Raw genomic sequence first — 21,417 nt, forward strand, 5'->3', positions numbered from 1 at the left:
TAAGCTTGGAAGTTTCCAATAGGAAGCTACGCCATGAAATGAAGGAGGGGGCTCAATGTTTTGGACCAAGTGAATGAGACCAGGCTGGCGTGCTTGCTGGGTTGGCCTCCTGATACCACGATTGGGCCCAGTGCTACCCCTAGTTGTCCCTATGTGCCAGGATTGGGGCCAAGGCTGCCCTGTGCACACGCACACAGGCCATGGTTCATGTGGCTCCCCACAGGTTAGACAACCTGGCACCAGGGGCCAGATCTGGCCCACAGGCTAGCGTTTGGGCACCCCAGTGTTAAACCGTTCTGTCTTGTAGCTCTGGTTTTTTGCACCAGTAGATTTGCTCTGCTGTTTTTCCATAGTGAAAAAAAGGTGAAAACTCACAAGCTGGTTTCTGAGCAGGTCCTCCAGCCTACTGGGGGGTGCTCCCTGAGTCTAGAAAGGTTGAGGTGCTCTAGGGCCATGCTTCTCTTACCATGTAGTTTTGTCAGTAGGTTAGACCAGAGGTGCTCAACCCCTGGCCTGCAGGCCAAATGCAGCCCATGGAGCTGTGGTGTCCAGCCCACAGGGCTCTCCCAGGTCAGAAAATATGGCAGTGGGGGATTAGTGGCAATTCATACTGCCACCCCTCCTTTACTGCCCTATTCCCAAGCTCTGTGTAGCTGGGTCAGAGTTAGGCCACATCCCCAGCTCCCTCAGCCATTTCAGGGGCCTAGCCAACCCCTTCTTCTTCTACATACCTGGATGGAGACGGGCTGCCCTCTACCCCCCTCCACACAGCCTGATCAGGCCTTGCTGCACACCACATTGGGCACACTGGCAGAATCCTGCCCACGGACCCACTGAGGTCACAGGGCAAAAAGGTTGAGCACCAATGGGTTAGATCATGGATACAAATAAGGTGGTTTGGATCTTACATCAGAAAGGGGGTTGGACTAGATGACCTCTAAAGGTCCCTTCCAATGCTACTTTTCTATTATTTCTATAATACAAATGACTAATGTGCTATTATTTATCATGTTTCATCCGTATCCTGCATGGTGCCATAGATGCTTTCAGGGCTGGATCCTGCACATGTTTACTATTGTGTTGTATTTATAAAACACTGTGCCTTGTAATAAACAGTTAAAGGAGGGGGTTTCTGAGTTCCAGTTCTTCAAAACATTTTGTAGAAAGAAAGGCAAATCAGTAAATAATAATAATGATAGTTCTAAAATAGCTAAAGTTATTTGGGTTGAATTACTGGTAAGTAAAAAAATAAAATGTTCTACTGGATCAAAGCTTGTATAAAAAAGTTTAGCATGAAGTACAATGTTTGACTCAGTTACAAATTTAGTGTTGGAGAAATTTACCAATTGAAATGTATTTAAAGCAATCTGACTTTTTCTGAGCAGGGACTGGGGCATCGCTCCCCCCCCCCCCCCGGGGCCCCCACAGGACTCAGAGGAGGCACACCCAGGCCTAGGGTCAGTGAGGATCTAGTCAGGGAACTTCTGGAGGGACTGGACGTATTTAAATCAGCTGGTCCTGATGATCTCCAGCCCAGAGTGCTGGGGGAATTCGCAGAGGTCATTGTGGGACCCCTGACTGGTTTTGAGGTGGGCTTTGGCTTCCTTGACAACGACCCACACATCACGACAAGAGACATGCTCGGATGGGATGGGCTTCACCTTTCCCCTAGAGGTAAGTGTGTGTTCTCTTCTAGGTTGGCAGATCTCCTCTGGTGTGCTTTAAACTAGGCTCGTTGGGGGAAGGAGAAGATGAGGGAGGAGGAAGCCTTGGACTGCTAAACCAAGCAGCACTCACAAGTACAGCCCAGCCTAGACCGACGAGCGGAACATACACACAGGTAAGCAACAGGGGCCAGGGCAATGCTGAGATTAGGGGGCCAGTGCACACATCCTCAGGAGGCCTCAAATGCCTCTACATGAAAGCTCGTAGTATGGGAAACAAGCAGGAGGAACTTACCCTCTTGCTAGCTGACACCAACCCAGACATAATGGGGATCACTGAAAAGTGGTGGGACCCAACGCATGACTGGGTGGTGAATATTAAGGGCTATAGGCTGTACAGGAGGGACAGGACAGGGAGGAAAGGCGGGGGTGTGGTACTCTACATTAAGGAGGAATACACATCCTCATCAAGTAGCACAGAGTCAGAGGAGGGGCACACTGAAGTGCTCTGGGTTAGAATACAAGGCAGTTGAGGGGAAAGAGACTTAATGGTGGGGGTCTACTACAGACTATCCAACCAAGGGGAAGAGCTAAACCAGAAATTCTTAAGTCAACTCACGAAGGTAGTTAGGTCAAATGATGTGGTCATCATGGGAGACCTGAACTTTCCAGACATCTGCTGGGAAGAGCAGTCAGCCAGGTCTGACCGCTCACATATGTTCCTAGCCAAAATGCAGGACCTCCATCTAACCCAGGAGATGCACAGCCCCACCAGGGGAGAAGCGTGGTGGACCTGGTGCTGGCCACGAGTGACAACCTGGTGAGGGAGCTGCGGGTGCTCGACCACCTGGGCGACAGTGATCATCACCTGCCAGAATTCACCATCCAGCACAAGGTGGCAAAGGCCTGCAGCATGGCAGCAGCCCTGGACTTCAGGAGGGTGGATTTCAATGAGGTAAGGAGAATAGTCGGGGAAGCACTGAGGTCCCGGAGGGGAGGGGAGCCAGGTGTCCAAGAAGAGTGGTTGTTCCTTAAGGAGATGATCCTTCAAGCCCTATGGGTGGTAATCCCAACATGGATCAAAGGGAGCAGGAGGGCTCAAAAGCCCCCATGGCTCACCAAAAGCATCTGGGAATGTCTTCCAGCTAAAAGGGGGGCGTACACCCAATGGAAGGGAGGGACCATCACCAGGGATGACTATACTGTGGTTGCTTGGGGATGCATGGGGGTAGATAGGAAGGCCAAGGTGGAGATGGAACTAAGACTAGCTTCCCAGATCAAGGACAACAAGAAGACCGCTCACATACGTTCCTAGCCAAAATGCAGGACCTCCATTTAACCCAGGAGATGCACAGCTACATAGAGGGCAAAAAGAAGGTACCAGGTTATGTGGGGCCCCTGCAAGATACACTAGGAAATTTGGTTGTCACACCAGATGACAAAGCTAACCTATTTAACGACTTCTTTGCCTCCATTTCCTGAGCAGGGACCGGATCAGCCTCCCCACTGGGCCCCGCTCAGGCTCCAGGGGAGGCGCACCGAGGCCAGGGATAAGTGAGGATCTAGTGAAGGAACTTCTGGAAGGACTGGATGTATTCAAATCAGCTGAGGTCATTGCGGGACCCCCTGGCATGGTTGTACGAGCACTTGTGGTGCTCTGGTGTGGTGCCAGAGGACTGGAAGAGGGCTAATGTGGTTCTCATCTTCAAAAAAGGGAGGAAGGAGGACCTGGGAAACTATTGGCCAGTTAGTCTTACCTCGATCCTGGGTAAGCTTTTTGAGAGAATTATTTTGGCGCATGTCCACGAGGGGCCAGCAGGGGAGGTCATGCATCCACAGTTGCATCTCAAGCAAGTCCAAGGAGGTGATCCTCCCCCTCTATGTGACACTGGTCAGGCCGCAGCTGGAGTACTGCATCCAGTTCTGGGCCCCACACTTCAGGAGGGAAGTGGACAATGTGGAGAGGGTCCAGAGGAGGGCCACTTGCATGATCAGGGGGCAGCAGGGCAGGCCCTACAAGGAGAGGCTACAGAAACCTGTTCAGCCTCCACAAGAGAAGGCTGAGGGGGGATCTAGTGGCTTGTTACGAACTAGTCAGAGAGGACCAGCAGGCACTGGGGGAGTCCCTGTTCCCCCGAGCACTACCAGGAGTCGGTCGCAAGCTGGCAGAGGGTAGATTTAGGCTAGGTATCAGGAGGTGCTACTTCACAGTCAGGGCAGCTAGGATCTGGAACCAACTTCCAAGAGAAGTGGTGCAGGCTCCTACCCTGGGGGTCTTTGAGAGGAGGCTAGATGTACACCTTGCCAGGGTCGTTTGACCCCAGCACTCTTTTCTGCCATGGCAGGGGGTCGGATTAGATGATCTCCTCAGGTCCCTTCCGACCCTACCAACTATGAAACTATGACTTCTTTTATTTCTTGACTGTCTTTTGCTTCCATCTTGGAGAAGAATGAACTGAGAAATATTTAGAGTGCTTTAAAATAGCTATTTCAGTGCTTTTCGCAAATTTGGGGGGGATTTCTGTTAAGGATTTAAATTATTGTTCACACAACATACCACAGCATCTTTAAAACTGGACAGTGGATAAATAACAACTTACTCCTAATCAGATTGCTTACTACTGTGAATATTTCCCTGTTAAAGTCAGCAGTAATGAACATTATGTTTGCATTTGTTATGGGATTAGATTCTGAGGTCTTCCTCAGAATCTTTTTAGGTGTAAAAAGTTACACATGTATTAAAAATGATGTCCGGAATTGAGACCTACATTCTTCAGGCCAAATTCACGTATGGTGTCAAGCACATTTATACCAGAATCTAATTTGGCCCTTCCAGTTTAGTGATAAGATAAAATTTTACATTGGTAAAGTAACTTTCCTTCTGAAAGTTTCCCAAAAGCTAAGAAATAAGCAGTCCCACTCCGTCAGACAGCATCAGGTGGAAACTTAGCACCCTGCACTCTTCAGAGGGAGGAAATATTTTTACAAAGAAAAAACATAGCTCCTCTCTAACAAAGACTAGGGGGAGATTTTCACTGGCCATGTAGAACACAATAACATTCTGTTTTAGGGTCTCATGCATAAAATCATTCAAATCTCGCTCCAAAAAATAATGCATAACATATATCTCAGCGGAGAGCCAGAGTCAGGAAGCATGGCATGTGATCTGAATTCCTCAAAGCTCAGGATATTTGGAGCTTCAGCTTAGTACAGGCTAATCTCCACTACTGTTGTTTTCAAACCCTATGCATGATTTTCAAATCAAGCTCTTATTTAGGTCAGAGAGAGAGGGTGTGGCCCCCTACATACAAGGAGCTGATATGAAAGTGCTGACACAATTTTAAACATTGTCCTGCTGCTTTGTGAGAAGGTCTAGCACTGAGATCCCTTTCCTTTCTCCCAAAACACTTCTCTTGCCTTGTCTGATTGGTGCACCACTTTCCCTTGCCTTTTATGGACTGTCACCCGGTCAATCTAAAGTGATGAGGCCAGAGGCAGGTGCAAATCCCCCTGCTATGGATACTTTTACCAACCAATCCTTTACTGGCCTCTAGACTCCCAAAATACCTAAGAGCCAATGAAGTAGGGAAACCCATGGTATCAGTGGGTGGGAAAGGCTGAACTCATTAGAGAGGTGTAAAAGGGGGATTCATTTGGGATTCTGGCTACCCTAGAAGCTCCTGCATATTAGGATTACTTTCACGGCTCCAGTGACTTGTTGATAACAAACTTGTTTGTTCCACGGATTCATTTGTATTGTTGCCAGAATGGTGATCAAAGTCTTTGTAGCCACCATTTGTGGCTCTACAGCGGTAGGTGTCTCATTTAATGTATGTTTAATCCTCACTTAGGAACAATATGTTTTGTGAATTAACATTTATCTATATATGGGCTAGTTACCAGGATAGTCTGGACCTTAACATGCAAAAGACACCGAGAGGTCTTTACTCTTGTGTCTGCTGGCTAATTCTTGCAAGTGTCTCAGCATGCAGAGAATTACTATTAATGTGGCCTGTTTGTATCTAATTTCTAATTATACTTAATATATTTATGTATAACATGTCATGTCAACTGCACACTTTAAAACTATTTGCAAACTATTTATACAACATATGTGCATAGAGGGAGGGGTTACAGTATTCCCACAAAATATTTAACTAAGCTATTTACAGTAGAAATTATGTAAATTATTTTTTGAGAAATACTCTGTGACTTTGTAGGAATGTAACAGTGTTGCCTAGGAGTGGTATTTTCAGGAAAGAGCTGGAACTAAAGCACAAATAATTTGTACAGAGGATTCCTAATGATTATCTCCTCCCTCTGCTCCCACCTCCTTTTTGTCTCTTGTTTTGCTATACTGAGGATTTTTAGTTTTGAAGCTTGCTGCTGCAATTGTCAGCCCAGTGCACTGGCTGAAAGAAAGGGCATGTGAACAGAAGAGAGGGCTGGAAGTCCACAGGAGGTGGAAACTGGGAAAGGACTGTTTCCTTTTATATCCAGTTCCCAGAGGAGCTCACATTGCAGCTTTGCCTTGGCAAGCACTCAGTCACAGTGACACTATTAAACAAACTGGCTGGTGCAGGCACATAACTGTAACTACATCTCTAGTTCTCTGACACCAACACCACCTCCTTAAGAAACTTCCAGAGTTTAAAGCTCTGGAAAAGCTGGAGAGCCGCTGTCCTTCATAAATGATCTAAGAAGAGCCCTCACTAAACTGAAATCAGGCCATAACAAAGAAACTGCAAAACTCTTACTAACTTTGGTTAGCAATGGTTTTTTATTAGGTTAAAATTCCTTAATTACTGCAGTCATTTTAGACCTCTTTTGCCAACCTTTTAATTTTAACTATAAAAGTGTTATTTGCCTACCATATACAAACGTACCATGTTCTTATGTAAGGTGATTTGTACCTACCTTTATTTCCAATCAGCTATCCCCAGTGAAAGGTTGCAAGGATGACTGAAGTCACTCTGCAGAGTTTTCTAATGTGTGTAATGGCTGTCATTTTTGGTCATTCCAAGGAATGAATCTGACACTGAACTCAGAATGAACCCCTATGGCTTAGGCTCAAGGCATAAGGACCCTGTTCCACAAAACACTTAATTGTGTACTTAAATTGATATCAAGGGGACTACTCATAAGTTTAGAATTAAGCATCTTCAGATGCTTTGCTAAATTAGAATCTTAATCCTCTAGCTGGCAGTTATAGCAAATGCCTCTCCATGTTGGAAGACACTGAAGAGGATGTATAGAGCAGTAGTTCTCAACCTTTTTTGTACCAGGACCCATTTGTAAACATCAGTGGCCAGTCCTGACTCAGTGCCCCTCACTTCCAGTGTGTGGGGCAGGGCGTGGGTGTGTGGGACATGGGGGCCCCATGCAGCCCCTCGCAGGCTGGAACCCTGCCAGCCTGCAAGGCAAAAGCCATGGTTGCCCACATTTTTCTCCTTTAAAGGAGAATCCATTTTTTAATGTTTGTTGATCCATTTTTAAAGTTTGCTCACGACTCTTTCATATATTCTTGCAACCCACTTTTGGGTTGTGATCCACAGGTTGAGAAATGCTGATACAGAAAATGCTAAACAGTAAATTGTATATGCACATAATCCAGATGTTTTGGACCTGTTTAATTCAATTTCTTCATCAGTGATTTGGACGACGGGGTGAAATGCAACCTGTTTAAATTCACTGATGATAGCAAAATTTGGGGTGAGGTGAGCACTCTAGTAGGGAGGGAAAGATTGCAGCAAGATCTGGATAGGTTACAGGAGTGGGCTAACATAAACAGGATGCGTTTCAATACTGACAAGTGCAGGGTGCTGCACTTAGGCAGTAGAAACCAGCAGCACACTTACAAGATGGGAAACTCCTTTCTTGAGAGCACGGAGGCAGAAAGGGATCTTGGAGTCATTATTGACTCCAAGATGAACATGGGTCAACAATGCGAGGTCACGGTTGGCAGGGCTAACCGCACCTTGTTGTACATCCACAGATGCATCTCAAGCAGAGCCAGGGTGGTGATCCTCCCCCTCTACGTAACACTGGTCAGGCCACAGCTGGAGTACTGCGTCCAGTGCTGTGCACCCCATTTCAGGAGAGATGTGGGCAACATGGAGAGGGTCCAGAGGAGGGCCACCCGCATGATCCGGGGACAACAGGGCACACCCTACAATGAAAGACTGCGAGACCTAAACCTGTTCAGCCTTCACAAGAGAAGGCTGAGGGGGGACCTGGTGACTGTCTATAAACTCACTAGGGGGGACCAGAAGGGTTTTGGGGAGATGCTGTTTCCCCTAGTGCCCCCTGGCATGACAAGGAATAATGGACACAAATTATTGGAGAGTAGGTTTAGATTAGACATCCAAAAGAACTACTTCACGGTCAGGGCAGCTAGGATCTGGAACCAACTTCCAAAGGAAGTGGTGCTGGCTCCTACCCTGAGGGTCTTTAAGAAGAGGCTTGATGCCTACCTAGCTGGACTCATTTGAGTCCTTTTTTTTTTCTCCCGCCCAGGTGGGGGGTCGGACTTGAAGATGTACGAGGTCCCTTCCGACCCTACTTCTATGATTCTATGATTCTATGAAAGTCTTACTAAAGCAATTTATTCTTGCTAAAAAATGTCACCAATGTCAGTTGGCTGTTACAGGGGTGTAGGTTGTAGCTGTGTTGGTCTAAGGACATAGGCAGACAAGGTTCTTTGAGTGAATCTGATATCTTTTATTATACCAACTTAAATAGCTGGGCATTTTTTTCTCAGCAACCTTTCAGGTTTAAAAATCCTTCGTCAGGCTGAGGAAGCATCTGCAGTTGGTGTGTGCTCTTCCTGGATGGAATGAATAGACTATTATAGATTTTACATTTTTGGATTTCAGTCTTCAGTAAATGTTAGCAGTAGATGAACGCTATGTCAACCATATGTATACACTAATGCTTGACAAGTACAAATGTAATTCTTCCCTTCCTGAGCTTTTCATACTAAAGGTGTGTACACATGTTTTGACTCCACTGTTCTTGAAAATTAGTACACTAAGAATATAGGTATTATCTGCAACTTAAATTACACCATAACAAAATTTTCAGCTTGAGTAGTTTTCTAATAAATTATATTATTATTGTAACGTCACCCTTGAACATTAGGGATGGCAAGTCTCCTTTTAATACATCTTTACTGGATTTTCATGCACACAAGGTAAAACTCAAAACATGAACAGAAGCATTGCAAAACCCATTCATCACATAAATCCAACTAAAACCTTATTTTGCTTCACCCTTGTACTACATTTCTCTGCACTACAGTGAATTTCACCCACAAAGAATTTAAATTGAAAATCTAAGTGTCCTAAAAGCATAGATACATTCTCAAATGTGGCTATTTACATTTATTATCAAATACTTATTTGTTTTTATTGTGTTTCAAAACAAAATGGTCCTTACCTTACTTGATGTAAATTGACAGAACTCTATTGTTTAAAACATGATCCTGTAGATCTATATTTGCAATTAGTTAGTGACTTAAAAGTTTTCCTGCAGTAAATACAGTTTGAGTCTTGAATGCATGTTGATGCCTTGGACCAGATTCTCAAATGAGGTGAATCACTGTAACTCTGGAGCTAACTCTATTGCATATATTTCCACCCCCCCCACTAATTTATAATATATGTTAAATGATTTATCTTTTACTATCTGTCTCCTAATAAAAACATACAGCTGTTGCAGAACTATTCATGAAGGAAAGCTGAGAATTAGCACCTACTTTTATTATACAGATATATCTATATGAAAGGAGTCATAAAAATTGAAGTAATTTTCTAACAATCCATGAATGTGTTTAGACATGGATAATGTCCTCCTAGTTTATAGTGTACTTAATAAAACATATCTTAAATCATAAGGAGGATTTTCATTTCTTAAGGTAAGAAAATGATTGTACTTCTGCTGATCTTTTCTGCTGTTTATGGTTAAGAGACATCAGAAATCTTTTTGTCTGATCTTTTTATGTGCTCGCCTACCTATAAAGAATCAATTTATAGTGATAAAACCAGATGAATCAATGCTCCATGTGCCAAGCTGCTAGACTGTTTTGGAACTCCCATAGGATGGAGTAGGGTGCATTTGTTCCATAGTTAGGTTTGAGGTTGTATGTCAAATAGAGAGGAAGGGTAATATCTTTTAAAATATAGAAATCCATGGGAATTAGGCACTTAAATAACCGATGTGCACCAGATCTTTAAAGTGTTACGACTCTTTCTTGATTACATTATTTAGCTCTCTGCTATGCTTTGATAGTATGTAAATGTTATGGGAATATGTTTGTAACTGCATGTGTTAATATAGCTGTCTAGTCCAGGAGTGAGCAACCCCTGGCATGGGTGCCAGAGCGTCACACGCAAAGTCATTTTGCTTGGTGGATGGTGGGGAAGGGGCCAGGGCTGTACTGCCACAACAAGGATCAGGCCCCTCACAGCTTCCCTGCAATCTGCCCCAGCACACCAACATCTTACAAGTCAAGGTTGTGGGTATTTTTGGCACTCTGCCCAAAAACATTGCTGACCTCTGGTCTAGTCCCTGGGAGCAGGGGAGAAGGAGAAGAGGTCACAAGTAGGATTCTAGCCAGGTGAGGGCAATCAAAATTTTCTATTCAGCACTGAACCTATAGACATATTTTCACTTCACTCACTCATTTAATAAGAATGTACTGAATATAGAACCATTGTCTTCTCTTGTTCTGTCTGAAACACCAGAGAACTGACACTGGGGAAAAACAAGAGGATGGATTTGTCCATAGGAAGACTGGAGTTCATATTTCAAATAGTGAGGGAAACACTTCTTACCATTTAGGGCATGGACAGAAGTGATATTTGTTGCATGATTGGCCCCTTGAAAGTGCTCTACAGCCATGCCCTGACAGAAGTGTACATCTGCAGATTGCTTTAAAAGTGCTTGATGGCATGACAAATTAACCCTCATTTAATGAAAGTTCATATGAATGTGCTCCAAAGTGAAGCTCCTTCATTAACTTCTGTTTGTCTCTGTGCATGAGGAGGGGACAAACATTAACTCCTGTTTGCCCTCCTTCCCACCTTAGGACACCTCCAATCCATGCCTCCTCCCCACTCCTCAGTGCAGGCTGGGAAAAGCCCAGACCAGAGCTCTCTCCCCTGCCTTCCCCCTGTCACATCCTGCAGACAGCACCAGAGATGGGAGGAGAGGGGGCAGGGTTTGCATTCTGCTGGATTGACTCCAAAGTGGAGCTTGATCCTCCCCTTCCCAACCAAACACTGAACATCTGTTGGGTCAGAGGGGGGTTGCTAAATCATGGTGCTTTCTATAAAGTGCCATGAGTTACAGTGGGGAGCTGCATGTCTGTCACCACCCACAGAGCCAAACAACAGAAGCTGTAATAAACATAAACAATTCTCTGTCAGCACACAGCCAGGAACAGGTTGTCTTTGTAGCATCATATTAAAAAACTGAGTCAACTTTGCCAATTTTAATGATCCTGCTTCTAAAAACTTGCTGATTTAGGTGCCCTTTTTTGCTGTTGGGCACCCAGGGGCAAGTGGACAGTAAATAGGCTATGGATATTATGGACACAGAGGAAAATGTTTTACTCCACAATAAATGAAACTGCCACTGGTACTTAAATGGCTAAATACCATCTATTGCTCTTAAGTGCCCAATAGATGTTATTTATTTAAACATTCTGGCTTCATCTTTTAGGTATATGGTACTGACTGCATGGTAGAATGTAACCCTGTCAAATGGGAATAATAGCCTTCTCTCTACTGATCTCCAGGGAGAATTGTCTGTCTGTCTGTCTGTTTCTCTGTCTGTCTGTCTAATTTTAAGCATCTACATCTGAATATTTCCCATTCTGTCAAACACAGCTTACCAGAAAGGCTCTGCTGTGCCTGACTATTCTGGGCCTCTCTCTGTAGATGCATCTACACGTGCAATTAAGGTGATGCAATAAACTCTGGAGCAGTTTGAGCTGGAGTAAACTTGCTGACAGGAGGCTTTGGGGGATGGTGGTGTTAGGCAGTGGAGGGGACTGACTGGGACACAAACTGTGTGGCTAAGTGGCAGGCAGGAGTCTGGCCCCTGCCCACTAACCATCTACACATGCATTTCAGTGCAGTAAATCACTCTGCTGTAAGATAGTACTGTCCCCAACAATACCATTTTACAACAGAGTTAATTAGCATATTGTGCCCTAATACCAGTGCATGTGTAGATGGTGACACTTTACTGTGGAACTAATTAGTCTACTTTGCAAGTGTGGATACATTCTATATGTCCTATATATTGTTAAGTCCGATTGCATTTTTCTCTCTAAATATTGTTCAGCTGAGAGATTCTTTTGGTCAGCCAGGTACCTAAGGGCATGTCTGCCATGGTAGATTCTCTGGCTTTCTGGCTTAATTTTTAACATGTCCTGATTTTTCAATTTGTTTTTTGCTTATACCATAATAATGGCTTCTTTATAAAAATGTGACAAATTAATTTGTTGTTTATAATAATAACTCAGTGTTCATACAGTACCATACCCAGGTAAAATTGAATGGAGAATTTAGAAAGAAATTAGGAAATTTAGAATATGATAACCAGGGATCCTGGTTTTCCCTGATAAAAAAATTACAAATTCTCTGATAAAACCCCCAAAATTCATGATTAAATTTAAAGGCTCCCTCACAGTTGTGTCCCCCCAAGCCTTGCTGGTGCCCCTCAGTCCCACCATAACATCCCCCCAGCCCTGCTCATGCCTCTCACTGTCCCCACAACAGCCATCCAGCCCCACAAAGGCAGGAACAGTCACAGACACAGACATAGACAAATAGACACAGACACATGTACACCACCCCCCAGTAGGTAAGTGTGCGTGGGGGAAAGGGGTGGGGCAGAAGAAAGGGAAGGGGCTGGGGGGGGAGATTGAAAATGGGGTGGGGAGTGTGTCTCTGTGCCAGCTCCCAGGATCAAGGCTGGGGGGGTGAGGGCAGCAGTGCCCTTCTGTGGGCCCACACGCACTGCCTGGCTGGATGGGAGGCAGGGGGCTTGCACGTGGTGGCTGCCACTGCCCCACACTACTGCCATTGCTACTGCCACACCCCACACTGCTTTTCCATAGCCTGTTGCACATGTGGCTCTGTGGGGAAGTGGCGTGGGGCACGGCAGTGGCAGCACAGATTGGTGGCGTTGTCGGCCACTGTGTGCGAGTCCCTACCCCCCAGTCCGGCCAGCCAGGCAGCACGTGTGTGGCCCTCAGAAGGGCACTGATGGGGGGGAAGTGCTCACACATGGTGGCTGCCACTGCCACCCCCCCCCCCACACTACTGCTGCTGTGCCCCATGCTGCTTGCCCACAGAGCCACATGTGTGACTGGCTATGGCAAAGCGATGCAGCAGTGCAGCGTGGGGCAATGGCAGACACGGTGTGTAAACTGCCCTCCCTGTCTGGCTGGGCAGCATGTGTGCAGCCCACAGAGGGGCACCACTGCCCTTGTCCCCCTGGACCTGCACCTGGAAGCAGGCACAGAGACCCTCCCCATTCTCCATCTGGCCATCCCAGCCCTTTCCCTTGCCCTTCCTCTTACCTGATGGGGTGTGCGTGTGTGTCTTCCAGAGAAACTCCTGTTGGAAACTGGCTGGGGGCTGAGGGAGGGTGAGGTGTTGGGGAAAGCCCCATATGAAGTGCCTGCCTGGCCGGTGGCACATGGACCTGGAGCAGCACTATTGGCCTGAGGAGGCTCCATGCCTCATACTTCACTGCTCTGGGTCCACATTGGCGGGCACTCCATGTCTTCCCCTAACACCTCCCAGTTCCCTCAGCACCCAGCCAGTTTCCCACAGCTAGCTTCCCCCACAGCCAGCTCAGCCCCACAGCCAGCTTCCCTCCCCAGCCCTACCCCATATCCTCCAAGCCCTCCAAGCTGCACTGACATCACAGGCTCCAGGAAGGAAAGTGTGCCTGATACAAGCCTTGGGTGAGTGAGAGCCTCAGGCCCCACCCTTCCCTCTCGCCCGTCCCCTCCAGGCAGGGCTGGAGGCTTTCTTGCCCTTTTTCCAATTAGCTCTTGCAGGCTGGAACTCTGCCAGCCTGCATAGCTCTTTGCGAAAGTGGGAAATCCCCAGGTTTTTTGCTAAAAGGTGGGAAATCCATGGTTTTCTCTGTTTTTCCATTGGAAACGGAAAACCCAGACCACTGATGATTAGGCCTGCAGGATTAACACATCTTTTCCAAAACATAGATTTTTTTCCCGGTATTACAGATTTTTCTGAAAACACAAGCTCAAGACTGATAAGAACTGGGGTTGAAAATGTCTTTAAAGGAAACAATTATATTAAAACTGGTGCAAATGGCTTCTACTGCAGGAATTGGAAGAAGTGCTGGATGGGCATGGCTGAATAGAGTAGGTGGTATATCTAATCTTTGTTGTAATTAATTGGATGAAGGCATGGGAGAGGCTAAATTTATATTTGACTGCTGGGCTGTAGTTGGAACATAGTGGTGCAGATAGAGTGAAAGTAGTATTAAGAAATATACATGACTGTAGAATGTATGTGGGTATACATGAGTATAGAACATGGTTCATGGAGAAGTAAGATAATATGAAATTGCTGACTGATGATGGCAGTACCAAAAAGTGGCATGGATGTGGGCAAAATCATACACTTTAAAAAGTGTAAGTGACTTGAATAAGGATAGAAGATGATTGGTAAAGTCATTTTCTTAACTCCCCAGTGTGTACTTACACACACCCCCTCCAGAAATTTTTCATGTCTGTCTCAGAACTGTTATTTCTTTGAAATGAAATAATGACATGTTAGTACCTACAGACTTTGATAGGCTATATGTCTGCAATTAAATAGCTAAAAGGGGGATGTATCCACACTTCAACCCATAGAAAGTATGTATAGCCATAATCCCTTTGACCTTCAAGCAATCCTTCACCCCAGACAGTTTGTACCGATAGGTTTCTAGACTGGCCGACAAGCTCCTTGATGTGTTCATCTGATGGAATTTTGCTGGTGAGCTCACCTAAATAATCACCTAGCAAGGAGTTCCAATCTCTGTCATGGCTCACAAATATCATGGAATCTGTGTCATGATACAGATACCGGTCTTGCAATCTGTCTAGCAGCTCGTACAACTCTAAGCGTGCATAAGCAGTGGTGAAACAGGCTATAAACATGTTCATATTACCTGAGAGTGTGTAATGCTCCCTGTTGGGCTTCCAAGACACTCAAGCTGTCAATAAAGTCTCAAGATGAAATTTCATAGGTGGGAGAAAAGCAGTAGCCAGAGTTCTTCAGGGTCTCTCCTGATGCTGGTGTTAGGCAGGTTGGTTTTCTGACTAAATTTACCCCACAAAGAATTTAGAAACAACTTTGCTATTTGGAGCTTTGCAGGGTTGGGTTTAATATGCTCTGGGTGTAAAGCCATGCCTTCTTTTTGGAAGAAATTGGCCATATATCTGTCTTGTTTTTCTCAGTTAATACACCAAGCAGGGTAGCCTGAGACTTCCTGCTTCTGTCAGAAGTGCAGTTTTATATACTGTGAAAAAAATGGTGTTAGACCATTTGGCAAAATGCCAGACTTCATAGATTTTAACTACTTTGTACCCCTTGGGGATAGCTTTATTCAGTTCTGGTGTGTACCACGTGCCCAGGAGGACCCTCTCTTTGTCAGTGTGGTTGCACTTTTGCTGTCTTGTTCCTGCGCGGAGGTGGCATGGTGGGAACAGAAGCTTCCCATTCACTCTGACAGGTAGCACAGGGAAAAAATTGTTTTGAGGTGGGTGCAGTTTCACCCTGGCTATTCCAAAATAGCTCGACAGGGCTCTGAAATTGTCACAAATGATTTCAGGGTGTCTGATTGGGTATTGCTTTGTTTTGTTTATGAAGGGGTAAAGGCTGGTAAAATTGTAATAGTGTATTTGTTTACCAGGATTATTTTGGTAATAAAGACAGATGGCATGAGTTCTACTCCCAAAAAGAACATCCCTAGGTACCAGAGGCAAAGGCAGCTGTGTTCTGCTTAAAAAAATCTGCGTGCTCCCCATCCATTTCTAATAGAGTCCTTCACTCATGCTCCCAAATGGTCCTAATGGTAAACCCCTCTCTCTTGAGATAACTGGTCTTGTGCAATGCCTGGTAATTCAAAAACCCATAGGTGATCCCTGTCAATGGGTTCTGGTCTTTTTCATTGTAGCAAGTGACAGAACCATGGAAAAAGCACCCATTAAATTCAAATGCCATGGGTTCCCCATTGATTTTGGCATAACTGTCTAAAAAAATAGGGGTCTATCTGAAATTCCCCACCCTGTAAAGCATGCAGAATTTAAATATTTTCTTTCTCCAAGATGCACATTAGCCACTGGGTAAATGTGGGGGTTGAAAACCTCTTTTTCTGTCTGTAATAGTTGTCCGAGGGGAGAAGCGCTATGGTCTGTGGTTCTAAAGACATAAACCTGTACATAGCCATGTAGACGGGGGCCAGCATGATGTATTGGAAAGGATCTATGCAGCATTTCACATTTTGGAGTTTACCATCTATTTTCACTTGGTCTACCCACCATCTCATTTTCATAATCTCATCCCTGTAGAAAAGGCAAGAATCTTTCAAAATGTTTATGTCCTGCTGACAATAACAGGCATGTCAAAGGTCTTATTGCAGTTATCCTGATACTATTCTAAAGACTGTTTTCTCACCAGACATCATATTTTCAACACTGTAGTACTCCACCTTTGGGAGAGGTCCCACATAATTTAGGTTTTCTGCCGTGTTGAAAAAATGTGGGAAATATCCTTTGCACCCTTCAAACCCCATCACTTGGGGAAACTTGCTAAGTTTCACTGGCAAAAAGTTTAAGGAATCTATGAAATGGATGCCTAGCTTGGTCACTTCTATACACATGAGTTTACTGCCCTGGCTGATTAGTTTCACACCCATTTTTTCTTTCAATAACTGGCTACTGATGAAATAACTATTATAGCTTTTGGTGTTGTCAGCTATAAAGGTGTAGTGCTTAAACTTTTTATCCATAAAGACCTTAATAAAATCAGACAGACACACTTTGCCCTTAAATTCCCAAGTGCTTTTTGGTTTTTTGGCCTTAGCTTTATGAGCCTTTTTGGGGTATTTGCCTGTGGCTTTTTGAGGTTCCCCCCCACCCCCGTCTTTAGCTCCTTTGCAAAAATAATTGGGCACATGCACCCCTGTCTCCTACATACATTCAAAATGTACCCCACACATATTTCAGGCTTTGTAATCTGCTGCAGAAAGCACTAACACTAGTTTACATCCGTGATTTTTCCATAACTGCTTGCACTGCCTCCCTTTGCACTTGTGCTTTTTGTTCACATAAGATTTATACTCACTGCACAAAGTTTTAGTCAAACATTTGATCCAGTTTTCAGAGGTCAGAGCCATGTGCCTTTCTAAGCACTCTTTGAAACAACAGAACAGTTTACCATCAGGGCACCTCTGTGTCTTGCCCATGTTGTCAGCGCAGTCACGACATCGGAACCTGCATGTGGGGCTATGACTGTGCAATGTCTGACAAAGATTGCATTAATTTCTCAAGCCAAACACCTTTTTCACATCCAAAATACTGTAACAATGCTCATAATATAGCAAATGAAAACAGGTGTCGGGGTATCTGGGTGTGTCACGTGTTTTAAATAAACTCCACCCATTTTTTCTTTATGTATTACTATATGAATGTTAACCTATTCAAGGTCTTCAAAGTTACTTGGTGGAACATAACCTTTTGATGTATAGAAAGGCCTAATTTCCTGTGCAGTTCTTTGGCATCATCTAGCAGTTCAGAATCTGTGGCCCCTTTATGTTTTGTAATAAATAGACTGACTGCAAAGCACAGGTTAGTATCAAAGGTATACAGATCAATTAAATACTCCCTCTTTTTAGCAGTGAACTGGGAATAGGGGATAGAGCTTATAACTCTACAGCTCCCACCACCCGCACCTGTCACAACAACCACAACCAGCTGAAATGTCGAATCAAGCAGTATTTCTCTCTGGCTTTGTAACAGTGTTGCTCTGTGGGGTCAGACCAACTCTCAGGATCTCAATATTGCGTTGTTGGACAGGAGGGTGTGACACAATTGCATATCTACAAACACAAATCAATTAGGTGCATACACACACACACACAACCAGCTCTGGCACATACACATCCAAAACAGCCTAGGCATATGCATACCTATCACCAATTCAAGCACATACACTATACACCCCAAAAGTTAGACACAGATCACTAATTTGTATATCATGCACACAATGACATATATATATATACACACACACACACCAGTTTCTAGTGTGGATATAGTGGGTATGTGTGTGCTTGGGGTACCTGGGATACTTGGGGGAAGGTAAGAGAGAGAGTTAAAGTGTAGGGAGTGAAAGTTGCCAGAACCTGGATTAGAACCAGTGAACTACAGAGAAATTAGCTGAAGATCTGAGGCTTGGGTTTACTTAAGGTAGGCTGGGGTTGAGAACTGAAGCAGACAGCTAAAATATTGGGGGGGGGGTGCAGGGCAGATAAGTGGTGGCAAGGAGGAGACAGCCAGGAAAGAAACTGAGGCGGAAACCTGGTTGCTCAGGGGAAAAGGAAAAGGCAGTGGGGATAAGACACTGGGAAAGAAATGGGTTTGGAGCCAGAGGGGAGCTCAGTACAGGTGTTGGAGGTGGCAGTGAGCCAGAAGCAGGAGAGGGAGAAATGAGACAGAAGTTAGAGGTGTGAGGAGCAGAGATTGGAACACGGCCAAACCATAGTAAAGTAAAACCCAACTTAGGGGTCCAAAAACAATTTTATTACACAGACAACACACTACATAGCCCCACAAAGTTATTGGTTTACACACACACACACACACACAAAAGCACTCACAATGGCAGCAGGAAGGGCTGGAGTCCAGGTAGGGAAGAGAAGCAGAATCCAAGTCCTTGGTTGAAGGGGGGGGGGGGGTGATAGCTACCTGTCCAGGCTGGAAAGGGGTCCTTGTCCAGTAGGTGTTGTCCAGAGGGGGGTTGCCAGCAGGCCTCTGGGTGGATTGGTGGTGTGGCATGGTGCTGGTCCAGATGGAGAGGGCATCCCACTGGGTCTGTCTTCACTGCCCCTTTTTGTAGGGGCAGATCTTGTGTGACCCTAGTGACAGGAGGCATGCCCAGGCAAGGGTCTGCCCCTGGTGTACTGAGCATGTGTGCTCCATGCAGGGATGTGCAGTTTTGGGTGTCTGTAATGGTGGGGTACAATGGTAGAGTTGCTGGTTCTGCAGGGTCTTTTGTCTTTCAAATGCAGGGTTCTTGTCTCTGTTCCTGGGTGAGGTCCGTGGTTCCTGGATGAATCAATGCGAGGTGATGGCCCGGTTGTTACAAACCATTCAGTAGAGGCCTGCTACCACTGTATTTCAATCATTCCCAATCACTCTCATTCATCTGGGAACCAATTTACATGGGAGGGGTACATGAATCATACAGTTGCAACACAGAGGATGCCCAGGCAGAGGATACAAGATGGAGGCTTGACATACAAAATGGAAACTTGACATGACTTATGCTAACTCATATTCACCATCCCACTTCTCTGGTTCTTCAGGTCCTGGAGGAGGGTCAGGCCTGGGAGGAGGGGGAGCATTTGAGGGGCCCTCTAAAGGGTCTTCTGAAGCACCATCACTAGGGGATCTCTTTTTTTTTTTCAACAGGCACTTAGCCTTCCCCACATTCCTCTTTAACCAGGCCCTTACCTTTTGCCCCACAAGCCACTGCTGCTAAGCACCCCATTCTTGCCCCTGGGTTTATCATGGCTCCCCCTCTCATGATATATGCCATGACTGCTGTCTGGGTCATAAAACCTACCTCCTCTCTGAATAAAATTTACTCTTTTGCTCCAAGAGTAATCATGATCTTTCAAAACACTGTTCACACAATTTCTGAGATGTATATGTGTGCCAGTGCCACCCAAAACCTCCCTCTTTTTGTTTTCACAATAATCACAGTCTTTTAAGGCAAGATAGTTACCCACCCCCTCAAACCCTCCCCTCTTTTGGTTTTTACAATAATCATGATCTTTCAAGGCACTACCAGTACCACCCCCTACACAAAACCCCATGTTTTGTTTTTCCAGAGTAATCGAGATCTTTTCAAAAAGGAGGAAGACTCTCCTCTTTCTCTAAAGTATGTGAGCAATCAGTCCTGGGTTTCTTTTTCATGGGGTCTAGATCACCTGCTTTGGGGGTGTTAATCCTCGTGTTTTTACATGTGGTTTTCTCAGAGCCATTTCTGACTTTTTCTCTCCCTCTCTATTCCCTATAGATAAGTATAAGTAAGCTAAGGTGTAGGGTAAGCTTTAACATTTTATTTTAGGTAGTAAGTTTTATTTTTCTCTTCCCTCTTTGTAAATAGGTTCCCTTATATTTTGATATTAATACCCAGTTTTATAAGTGATAATTATTATGTTTGTACTGCTTTTATATTGTGCAATTACTATTTTAGGTGGCATGTTTTCTTCTAAGAAACCATGCTTTTCTGTTCTGTCCTGATAGTCTTCTGATCCTTGGGCATTAGGATCTGCAGGCTGAGCATTTCTATGTTTTTATAGTGTTTTTAGAGGTCTCTGACCTGGTTCCCACCATTCTTTGGGAGTGTTGCATGTGATCAGTTAGGAAATATAAATTTTATATCTCAGCGCTGAGAATTCACTTTCCATAAATTTATAGCTAAGCCTCACACACTACAAATTTAAAATTTGCTTAACCCCACCCTCTATCTCCACATTCGGGTGGGGGAGGATGGACACTAATTCACACATATCCAAATAACAAGCAAACAAAAAAAGGTTTAACCCCTTATCTCTATACTCACAGGGCCGACCACCACCCCACCCCTAATTCTACATTCACAGGGGACTAATTCATACACATCTAACCTCTCCCCCCAAAGAAACACATAACCTTTCAAAAGCTGATTTCAGAAAATTTACCTTACCACTGGATAAAAACCATGAATGTATGTGTTTGTTTTGCTTTTCTATTTTAGAAGAAGGGACTCCATTTAAAAACAAACAGTTAACAAGCAGTTGTTATAATTTAGTGTGCTTATATTAACACAGCCACAAATAACCCTCCATTTTATAATAAATGTTTACCTTGCTGTGGAAAAATTGCATGTGTCTGTCCCATTAGATAAGTTTTCTGTAATAAAAATCAAATGATACAATGAATAAATCCTCTGTATTAAAAATTAAATAATACAGTAAGAAAAAAACATGTCTGTGTACTGTATATAAAGTAAAAGTATATACCAAATGTTTTAAGACAGTCACCACTAAAAAAGATTCCCTCAGTTACCACTAAAAAAGATTCCCTTTAGTCTTAAAATATGTTGATTTGTATCTCGATATAACCAAATAACACAATCATGAGAACCTTGACCCCCCTTATCAAAAATAAAACCCCAGCACTTTTCAAGAAGTCTAATCCTCAAACACTATTTCATTATGCCATAAAAAGAAACATGCATAAGAGATTTTGTGAAGATTTTATGTTCTTGATGTGAAACAGGACCTGTTGATTCAATGCCTAATTGTCTTCTTAAATTGTCATCATCATCTGGTTTCTGTTCTCTGCAAAAACAGCTGCTTCTTTCTGGTGTCAGCTTTACAGGTGTGCTGGTGGGCAGGTTTTCTCGAGTCATTAAAAAGGCTCCATCTAACTGCGGAATGGTTCAAA

General features: G+C 44.4%; 1 protein-coding gene across 2 annotated transcripts in view; it reads left to right on the forward strand.

Annotated features, from left to right (window-relative positions):
* Positions 1-5,250: 5,250 nt before the first annotated feature.
* The window catches only part of SH3BGR (SH3 domain binding glutamate rich protein), a 66,990-nt gene continuing 50,823 nt past the window's right edge, over positions 5,251-21,417 (forward strand). The window contains exon 1 of one of the 2 annotated variants that reach the window (XM_090060903.1): positions 5,251-5,476. In XM_090060903.1, coding sequence (XP_089917029.1) covers positions 5,432-5,476 — 45 coding nt within the window. In that variant the 5' untranslated portion in view covers positions 5,251-5,431. The remainder of the gene's footprint in view (positions 5,477-21,417) is intronic. The other variant, XM_090060893.1, reaches the window with a different exon arrangement.

Source organism: Crocodylus siamensis, chromosome 1 (genome assembly GCF_052110815.1).
Source record: "Crocodylus siamensis isolate JL-2025a chromosome 1, ASM5211081v1, whole genome shotgun sequence".
Lineage (NCBI taxonomy): Eukaryota > Metazoa > Chordata > Crocodylia > Crocodylidae > Crocodylus > Crocodylus siamensis.